Source organism: Coffea eugenioides, chromosome 9 (genome assembly GCF_003713205.1).
Source record: "Coffea eugenioides isolate CCC68of chromosome 9, Ceug_1.0, whole genome shotgun sequence".
Classification (NCBI taxonomy): Eukaryota; Viridiplantae; Streptophyta; class Magnoliopsida; order Gentianales; family Rubiaceae; genus Coffea; species Coffea eugenioides.
In genome coordinates, this window is record NC_040043.1 from 42,126,301 (window position 1) to 42,137,220 (window position 10,920).

The 10,920-nt window shown below is 37.5% G+C and overlaps 1 protein-coding gene across 4 annotated transcripts; it reads right to left on the reverse strand.

The window, feature by feature from the left end:
- Nucleotides 1-5,632: 5,632 nt before the first annotated feature.
- LOC113783472 (zinc finger protein 4-like) lies at nt 5,633-10,920 on the reverse strand. Of its 4 annotated transcripts, none has more exons than XM_027329613.1 (3): nt 10,624-10,920; nt 8,563-8,660; nt 5,633-6,624 (listed from the first exon to the last, which is right to left on the reverse strand). In XM_027329613.1, the coding sequence occupies exon 3, from the start codon at nt 6,533-6,535 to the stop codon at nt 5,792-5,794; it is 744 nt and encodes a 247-aa protein (XP_027185414.1). In that variant the 5' UTR covers nt 6,536-6,624; nt 8,563-8,660; nt 10,624-10,920; the 3' UTR covers nt 5,633-5,791. The 4 variants fall into 4 exon arrangements, with proteins under 4 accessions (XP_027185414.1, XP_027185415.1, XP_027185416.1 ...); XM_027329614.1 differs by having other exon boundaries at nt 8,553-8,660; XM_027329615.1 differs by having other exon boundaries at nt 8,549-8,660.

Below are 10,920 nucleotides of genomic sequence, written 5' to 3' on the forward strand. Positions count from 1 at the left end.
TGGTATTTGGAATCAATTTCAGGAGTGAAGCAGAAAATTACCAAAAAGGAGGGACTTGTATGGAAAAATGCAGACTTCTAAGGGCTTCAACCTTTGGGTCCTTGAATTGGTGGGGACCACAAGCTAGTGCAAGGCACTTAGTCATTTGGGCTTTTCAAAGAAAGCAACGTAGAGAGATTTGGAACAACAAGTACTTTGGAGGCTTTGTCCACATGTGCGGGGACCACGGATAAGAAGCATGAGTCATTTGGACTCTAGGAAAAGAAACGTACAAGACTTTGAATTTGGTGTGGGGACCACTAGAGATAGCATTAGACTTCCTTTTGGCTTTAAAAAGGGGGAAACGTACAGAGAACTTTTATCAATCAATAGTTTTAGTTTAGACAGTTTTTAGCATAGTTTTAGTTTTGTTTCTTTCTTGGCTCTTTTGATGGCCTGGACCTCAATGAAATTACTTGAAGATTTTCTCATGAGACGTGGCTAAGTTTGTCTAGTCAAGAACAACGGAGGACTTGGTTCTACTAAATTTGTGAGATCGAATTAGTTTTTATTTATTTCCATTATTCACTGGTATTTGTCTATCTTCTGCTTTATGTTCATATGGTTGTTTTATTATTCGATTATCCAGGGCCCGGACTCTAGATTAATTCAATAACCTGAAGCCAATTAGGATAATTAAATCCGTAATTGTTTAATTATTCTAAACTGGTGGCAACTGGCATGATTGGGTTTATGTCAGGGAGATAGACAAGCTAACTTAAAGAGACCCTCGTAGCGTGTTGATTGGTTAGAATTAGGCTCTTCTAATTATTCATGCAATTAGGGAATTGAACTTCTATGGTCGTACCTAGGGTTATTTCCTGATTAGAGAAATAGTCAACGGTCGTACCTTGGCTATCGACGAATTGAGGAAGAGTTGGTTGTTTATCGCGTGTATGACAACTATAACTAATTTATCAGATAGTAACTGGAATAATCCTTGCATCTGTGATCGAATTAAGTGAACCATCTCCGAAGTTGTCTCTTGGCTAGAGTTCGTCCATCATTATTTTTATTGTGATAATTAGTTAATTGAGTTGTAGTTATTTTATTTTATTTTATTCCAAATAATTTAGTTACTCTCATTTTCAAAAACCCCCCATATCTGGAACTTGAGAAGAAATTAAATTATCCCCAGTCCCTGTGGATTCGACCCTGCTTACCGCTATATACAGAATTTGTATTTTATTTGAGCAGGTATTTATTATTGCACAGGTTCGGCACCTGTCAATTTTTGTTACTATTGAGCAGGTATTTTTGTTACAAGTTCTCCCAACTATTACCAACTCTACTCAAATCCCCCTCAAACATGGTTACTAAAATTTTTGTTATTAAATTTGCACATTATGCCTCTTAAACATACATTCTATAGTAAACAAGAAAGAACTAGATTCCCGTACTACTAACCTAAGTGCTCCACCAAAAATGCACATTCAGTTCTTTATATAGAAACATAAAGATTGTGACTCTGAGTTTAATAAGCAAATGAACCATTATTATGTTCAGTCACCTTGAGCTTGAGGCATTAACTACTCTTATAGCTCTTAATGGACTCAGCTGGGTGATTTCTAGAGCCACAGAAAACGAGTATCATATAAGAGAATAAAGGTCTTAACTTGTCCAAAGCATGAACTGTATCTTCAATCCATCCCTGCAGGTACCTGTATATTATATACATGCCTTTCAGTAGCATGTTCAAGATACTTCGCCTTTTCAGCATTGGATTCTGGAATTATGAACTAATGACAGCTGCTAGCAGTAAAGACTTTTCCATTTCAATATGATAAACCGATCTTGTTTAAGTCTTTGGTAGAATATTACCACATTTATGAATTTGTGGTAGCCGCACTTCATCATTCCTGTGACTCTTGGCTTGTGGAATGTTGAACGAAGACGCTACAGTTCATAACCTTCACGCTAAGACATCCATGATATCCTTCCTTTTTTTTTTTTAAATACCAGATCCACAAAACTTTATGTGTTTACCACTTGAATTTTATCAAAGATTTAAGTCATTGTAGTTGTCATGTACCTTGTTTTTTCCAAGAGAAGGAAAAGGTTGAAGTAGTTGTTGTACCACGCTTGGTTGGGATAGTCTCCATTTCCCGACCATTTAAAACTCCATGGATCCTTCAATACCTAGTGTAGCTTCAGCAGTTTACTCCATAGGTTAACTCACCCTATGTCTTAATATTTCTCGTGTACTCAACATATCACCATAAATCTGATCCCATACTGATCAAATAACAAAGAGATATAGACAAGAAAGCATAAATGTTGATGGAGAGGGCAAAGGGAATTTTCTTCTCTGTTTCAAGTTGCAGCCAGAATCTGATAAAACAAAGGTAAAGAGGCCTAAATAGCCAAAATCCTTGTGCGGCTGTATGCCAATACATGCAGAAACTTCCAAAGGAAACTGAAATTACTAAACTTAGTAGTACAAAGAATCACATTGAAGTAGCAAAACTAACAATAAGCCAATCAACTACAACACATATCAGCAATACTGAGAATGGACCTCGTTTTTATTTTTCTGACTCACATTGCATCCCAACACTTCTCCTGAATACTCAACAAAATGGATGAAGCTCACCCCTTTCTTGAGTTTCTTGTGGAGGACCTTGAGCTGCTATTAGTCCATGCTTCTTCAAGTTCAATTCCTGTGGAGAAGATCCAGCTGGTGAAATCTCTTTCCGAAGATCTCAAATTCGTCATATCCTTTCTCAAAGAAGTACCGGAATCTTTCTCTGAGAAGCATAGCAGTGTCCAAAACAATGAGAGTTTTAAGACTCAGGAAATGTCTAGTGTTCTCTTAGTCAAAAGAATGGAGGAACAGGTCAAGTCTATCAAGAAAATATATTGGGTGTTGATACTGATGCTTCTTGTGATGAGGATTTGTCCAGAGGAAGCAGCAATGGCTCTAATGCAGAGATAGAAGTTGTATTGGGTTACAGAGAGGAGAAGAAAGCACTGCTAGAAAGGCTTACTGGAGGACACAAGGAACTAGAAGTTATATCGTATGCTGGCGTGACAAGCACTCTTGTTGATCATTTTAAGGTACGTAGAAAAGGAAACTTGTGTCACAATGAGCCACAAAGAAAATTGTTGGAGCAAATTTTAGGTACTGTTTCTGGTGATAAAGACTCTGGTTACGGTGTCAAGGTTCAGGAATTGGGAGAAAGGTTGAATGAATTATTGAAGGGAAAGAGATATTTAATTGTCATTTATCAGAGATTTGATATTGGGATCTGGGTTGATTTGAAGAAGTATTTTCCAAATGATGTCAATGGTAGCAAAATTTTTGTGTTCCGTCCTTGTAGCTGTCCTGATTATCAAAATGAGGAGGATGGATGGAATCCATTAGCATCAGAGTTGCACTAGACACATGTACATGCAAAAACAAGGGTAGATCACTTCTGCAGAAAAATGAGAAATGTTGCTTGCGAACTATTTCAATCTCCAGAGCTTGCTGTTTTGGCAGGAAAAATTAGCTCTATGAAGAAAGAGATTATGCAAGTTTATGTGGATGGCTTCCCTGATGTCAGAAAACTAGATGGAAAATTTGAGTCGGAGAATTTGGAGAGGAAGAGCAGTAGCTCCATCAAAGGAGAAGAAATAATTGTAGGTTTTGATGATGAGGCACGGGTTCTGCTCGAGAGGCTAACAGAACAAAACAAAAAACTCAAAAGTTATCTCAATTGTTGGAATGGCAGGTATTGGTAAGACAACCATGGCTAAAAGACTGTACAACCATCCACTCATTGTTTATCACTTCCACGTTCGTGCATGGGCATTTGTCTCTCAAGTGTAACAAAAAGGTAATGTGTTGCAAAAAATCTTACTTCATTTGATCCGTGATAAAGAATCCCTACGTAACATGAGTAATGAGTCAATGGGAGAAAAGTTATACAAATGCTTGAAAGGCAAAAGATATTTAATTGTCGTTGATGATATATGGGATATGGAGGTCTGGAATGATCTGAAGAAGTACTTTCCAAATGACGAAAATGGCAGTAAAATTTTAATGACAAGTCGAATAAGAAACGTGGCTGGGAATCCTAGAAATGGTAGTCCCACGTACTATCTGCGATTTCTCAGTCAAGATGAAAGCTGGGATCTATTTGAGCGCAAAGTATTCCCTAATGGCAGCTGCCCTCAGGACTTAATGGAAATGGGAAAGAACATTGTAGCAAAATGCAAAGGATTGCCTCTTGCAATTGTGGCTGTATCTGGATTGATTTCGAAGAAAGAAAAGACGCGTGAATGGGGGTGGTGTATTGCTCAAAATATTGATTTGTACATTGATATGATGCAGAGCAGTTCATGAATGTTTTAGAGTTAAGTTATAAACACTTGCCTCAGAGGTTGAAATCATGCTTTCTTTACCTTGGAGCATGTCCGGAAGACTATAAAATCTCCCAGCTATCTACTTCAGGTTTTCTACAGGATCTGTTGTCAAGAATTCCTAATGTCAGAAGTTTGGGATTTCATGCCACTTTATCAAACAGTGAGGACCCTTTATCTTTGCTTGATCTTGCAAATTTATATATGCTTGAAACGCTGAAATTTGAATATCAGACTTTTGGCATGGTGCCTGTAAGCATTTGCCATCCTGACAAGTTCCCATCAAGTTTGAAAAAATTGACTCTCATTTGGCAGCCATGTAAATTGGGAAGAGATGTCCATTATTGGTTTGCTACCTAACTTGGAGGTTCTCAGAGTAAAAGAGTATTTCTTCAGTGGACCAAAGTGGGAAACATGTGAAGGTGGTTTTCTGCATCTCAAGTTCTTGAAACTGTCACATATGGATCTTCAGGAGTGGATTGCCTCTGCTGATAACTTCCCTAGCCTTGAAACATTAGTGCTAAATGGATGTCTGGATCTTGCTGAAATACCATCTGCAATTGGATAAATTTGCACATTGCAACTCATTGAGGTATATATCGCTCATCAAAATCTGCTGTTGATTCAGCACTGCAAATAGAGGAATCACAGAGAGGTTGGGGCAATGATGACTTGAAGGTCCTCATTCACCCAGCCAACTGAGTCATCATACAGCCAAATGAATATGCCTTCCACGCTACATCTTTTACTATCACATCTAAATAGTTTTCCACATTTGGTATCACTAATTCAGCTAGATTTATGAATTACAGGAAAAAAGATTCATCTGCATGGCCCCCTGAAGCTCAAATTAAGTACTCTGTCAAGTTACAAAGGTCCTGAAAGGAGTTAGAATAGCTTAGAGCCCTCCCATGCTTTGAAATTTGATCAACAAGAAATTCTGGACCTCTGCTTGCAGATTTTGTTTTATGCTTACTTTTTTGCTTTTTTTTTAAATGTAATATGAAAATCCTCTCCTTTTTCTTGCACCTCATTCCGTAAATGAACTTTTCCATATTAATTCAAGGTCAATCACCAGGTAATGATGTGACAACCTGAAGAATACCAAAAATATCATTCTGTTCAGCTAAGCATATGTTCATGCATTCAGTTACAAGACTGCCGAAAATCTGCATATTCAAATGGGCATATATTCCTTGCAATCTTCCTACTGCAGAAAGTTGAATAACGTAATTAATGAACTGAAGCATCTGTTAGAGACAGCATAATTAAGTTGAGGAGGAATTAGGATTAAAAAGCTCATATTCAACCCTTAACACTTAATCCCTGTACATTAGCAAATTGTCACAAAATTATGAATTCAGAAGAAATAATTATGACTTCGTATTACAAAAGAGAAGATGACTCGTCAAAGTTTCAAATTTAGATCAGGTGTTGATGAGTCTGCTCTAGGCGGTGGTGCCACTGCTACAAAATTGATGCTGGAACTTTGCCCAGAATTCAAAGCCAGATTGCTGGCAACTCCTTCAACTTGTCGGAAACTGCCAGGCCAGTACATTTCTACTTCATCATCTTCCATATACACTGGCATACCAAAATAACCTTGTTCAAACTTTGCTCCGCCTCTTATTGCATGGAGAGGCCTATCTGATGACATAATTGGTTGGTGCACCGAAGCATGAGCTTCAATGCCCAAAGACCGAAATGCAGATCCATGAAGGGGAAGAGATGCCAAGCTGGCATAGCGATCTGATATCATATTCATCCGCATGGCCCTCTTTGCAAGTGTCCTCTCCCTCTTGTGTGCATTTTGATGACCGCCTAATGCCTGTGAGCTATAGAACTTGCGCCTACAATAGTTACAGGAGAATACCCTGGACACTCCTGGAGTTGGAGGATGGGGAAATACTTCACCATTATTCTCACCAACACCCTTCGAATCAGTATCACTGCTGTTGAAGCCAAGAGTCAAGTCAAGAGTAACTGGCCTTGGATCCCTTTCTAGATCAAGTGAGTGTGTGAGAGACGGTGAAGAAGTAATGCTCTCCTTCGAAGGACCAGGAGAGACTTCTTGGGTGGATATGTTGGAGGCAACTTGACTGCTCACCTCAGAATCCTCTTCAGATTCAAGGTTAATAGTTGGCGCCTTCATTTTGGGGTAGAGCACTGAAGTACAAAGGAGTCCCTTGACTAGTAATAGATCTTGTTACCACTCACAACTAATGCTTCTTGTTTATGAACCTGAAAGTATTGTGCCATAGTTATTACAAAAAAGTATTTCCGAAAGCAGCATACACATATATGCACTAACAGAAACATAGAGGAGCAAGGACGACCATCTCTAACTTATTTGGAAACACACATGGCGATAGAGGTAAAAGCAGTTGTACTGATTAAGGCAATTTGAGATGATGTTCCTGGACAAAACAGTGTCGGCAACCCCAAATAAATAGGTAAGAAGGTGCACACAAGGAGTACTGTTAATTCATAATTTTCAGATTGCAAGGCATTGTGAATTTTAGTAGCTTGGTAAAAGAGTACAAGCACATTAAAACTCCTGACAGGCTGTAAGCTTCAGTGCTACCTTTCTTACCCATTTCTATGGGTCGCAAAAACTACTTTTACAGGATTTTGTAGCAAATGTAGATTGCGCAAATGGTCATTCCTCGTGTTATCATTCAGGTTTAAATAGGCTAGGCTAGACACACTTCCCTAATTCAGACTTTCTACATAAGCCAAGGAGGTTAGACAGTACATCTGCCAAAAGCAAGCTAGCATCGGTCCATGACAAACCTCCAAACCCCAACAAACTCAAGGTGACTTTCCAACAAAATGATGTTTATTAGAAACTAAAAAAATTAACAAAAAATTAAAAAAATCAGAGGCAGCTAAATTCCATGAGACAGGACACTAAGCCGAGAAACTAAATTGGTTGATGGAACCATCCTATTTCCTTTGGGCAACTAGACAAGCTTAACCAGGTAGGACACAAACAATTCTCAATTGAAAGACCACAAAGAATGTAAATCAGTAGGCACACATCATTTGTAACCATCAGAGTCACAGTTAACTCCCATAGAAAAAGCAGGAATAGAGGGCGATCACAAATACTCGTTACTTCAGCTACGAAAACAGCAGGTGCATCTAAATATCATTTAAAACCCAAATGCATATTCATGGTGGGGACTCCAATACATTCTGAACGTATACACTTGTACTCTTCTGATGAAAAACAAGCTTTCAGGACAATGGATTCTCTTTAGGAACATCAAATGGAAAACCACTTGTCCCCTATCTCACATAATAGTTACCAGGAGAATGTATAGGCTATTTACACTTCTTATCTTACAGTACTATAAAGCCAATAGTTCTGCAAATGGTCATAGAACATGCAGCTACTTCATTGGACAAGCCAACGAAAAATTCTCCTTATAGTGTTCCTCATAAGATGGCTAAACAAGTTTCCACAACAAGGAACAAGAAACATCAATGTCGAGTCCTTTTTTTTTTTTGGGGGGGGGGGGGGGGGGGGGGGTGCTGCTTCATGATGGGTAACGTAGATATGATCCTATCCTATAAAATCTTCAACTTAAACAAGATGATACAGCAGTTCAGATACACATATACCAGTTCCTATCAATGTCTTAGTTCTCTCTTTTAGCAAGTGTTTACTTCTCACCTATACATTTTCAAGAAGTTAAGGCCTTAGAAATAGATTTCTAGACCCAATGTAAATTAACATAAACGGATGAACGTCATTGGATGGTAACTAATGCAATTCAAGATCAATAAAGAAACTGCCAGATAGATATCAACATTTTTTTATGACAAAGTTCCTATCTATTAATTTTATGGAACAAGGCCACCATCTCAATTATGTCGCAGGCAGAACACAGCCAGCAGTATCCAAGACTTCTGATATCATTCTTGCTTATCTTCTTTAGCATGGACTTTTAATGTTCTAGAAAAAGTACATGGTCAATCGCTCTGATTCTTAGATGCAAGTTACTTGCAAATTATTTGCCACTTAGTTAATAATAACATCTTCCACTGAGCGAACTGTAGTCAATGGAAAAGCACAGAACTACATTCAAACCGCAAAATGGAAGACTAATGGCATTTTTAGTATCATGAAACTAAAAGACGTGAGATTAATTCTGTATACCGACTTCCATATACCGTGGATTTCAAAATGAAGCTTATGCCTGAATGACCACGTCAAAGCCAAATAGTAAGCCAGCATATGTAGGACCCTGTCTTCTCTAGCACCTGTGTGCCTAATTTCAACATCATGACGAAATTCAATTCATCAAATCACCATTAGGTTCCTTAAAAATGATAGAATGTTAGGAAGCAATAATTTGTTTGGGTTTATTGAAGCATATGTTGAATGAAGCCCCAGTCTGAGTGTTTCCTGCATTCCCAGATTCAAAATCCTTTCCGTTTTCTATTATGAAATTCCATAGAAACAAAGTATATAGGTAATCGAATTAATATACAGCAACAACATGAAGGAGAGAAACGATAATGAAAAAAAGATTTCCAAAGGATTTCTTTCTTTATCCTTGGTTAAGACAAACCTATTCAAAAATCATGGATTTTAAGAATCAACGCATCCATTTCAATCACGCAGTTACCAAAACCAGGTGCAAGAAAGAGAAGTATGTATATCGCTTGCTCTTCTCTTCTCATTTTCATACCAAAACATTCATAAATTGATTAGATTCCCTTTGTGGTACTAAGGATCCATGTGGATTTTTAGTACATTTTCTGCATAATTACGTCTTTGGTAAAGATTAATTGTCACTACAATTAATCACTAAGTCAGTCATGGTCAAAGCCCACATGAGAACTCTTAAATCATCAGCTAAGAAATATCTAGTCAAGAGTAACTCACTTATCATGGCATAAGAACCCTCATATGACACACAATAAAAAGGAGTAAAGCAGATTAAGTAAAAATAGATAGCAAGAATTGCTTCAACAAACCAAAATGGTAGTGGCCACTTAATATCTTTTTGAAAGCCAAAAACTGTTTTGCTTTAGCTCACAATTTACCATCTAAACTTTGATGGATGCTCCCTAATATCTCAGGACTGCTCTAAACTTGCCACCAGATTATACACCCAAACTTTCTTTCATTTGGTTAATCTAACAATTTTTTCATCAGAAAGCAGTTTCACTCAGAAGAATATATGTGCCCACTGAATAGTAGGTTAAAACCTCCATGTCATTTGACTCTAAATAGCACAGCTCTGTCTAATTCTAATGTCATTCTAAAGTTTACTAATTCAGTTTGGAAATATTTTGCAGCCTTTGCAATTCTGGATGAGTTTTATATTCTGATTACAATGCAAAAGAAGAAAATGAAAATTTTGATGGAAAAACAATGGGACAAGCACACAAATAAAATTTTGACTTGTAAGTCCATGTATGCTAGTTTTTTTGGTATCCAAAACAGAAAATGGGCAACTATCATAGTCCCCCCATTGACCCAGAACTAATAAACCACAGGAGATACAAAGGAACTGGTGAACTATTTCTAGAACACAACCTTATGACAATAGCTATGAGCAACAAACAGATTAACCAAATAGTAGTATAATGGTTTTACCATCCAACAGAGGAGACAAAAAGTATCCAGAAACACCAATAAGTAGCATGTGACCCAATATAAACACCAGGTCAGCCTGCCTAAGCAAAGAGCCTCAGATCTAATATATCACTCAGTAAATATGTTTCTTGTATTTTAAAATTTTGAAAATATTAATTTTCTTCTAGGCATATGAAAGAAAAGACTCCAACCCTTCAATAATTAGGGGCCATAGCAAAGGATATTCTATGAATACTACAAATAAGCATCCTCATCAGAGCTGAAGTTTAACCAAACAACATAGACAACGAGAAAACTTGAAACATCATTTAGTAGAACATCATATAAGGTTATGCAGAACATCTTCAGGTCATATGTCAAGAAACATGGAAGACTTGAACCATCAAACTGGAACATGTCAAGAAAAAAGTGATAAAAGCCAAATCCCCTGTTAATACAGCTTTGTTTTATGAAGAAACAAAATTCCAGATAATCAAGAGCCCACAAAAACCAGCCAAAGATTTCAACAGGCACATGAAAAAAAAAAAAACTAGATCATATATTACTAATCATCTACCCAAAAAGTAAGCGTACTAACATCCAAAATCTAGCCTGCAGCATAAAAAAGGAAGTAAGACACTGCATACCTCACGAGTTTGCCAAAAGCAGCAGGCTTCAGCTACTCTGATGACAAGACAGGCAGAAAGCTTTCAAGTTCTGTAGTTTTTACCAAATACGGTGAGAACAAGAGCAGAAGAAGAAGAAAAGATAACAAACACGGCAGTAGATGGAGATAAGATCATGAATGAGAGAGAGAAAGAAGGAGAGAGAAGGTGGTGGGACGTCAGATAAGTCAGAAGAAAAGCAGAAAACAGACTTGACACATTTTTGTTGGTTCTTTCTTTAACTACTGTAGTACTACTACTGATGCAGTCGCACACTAC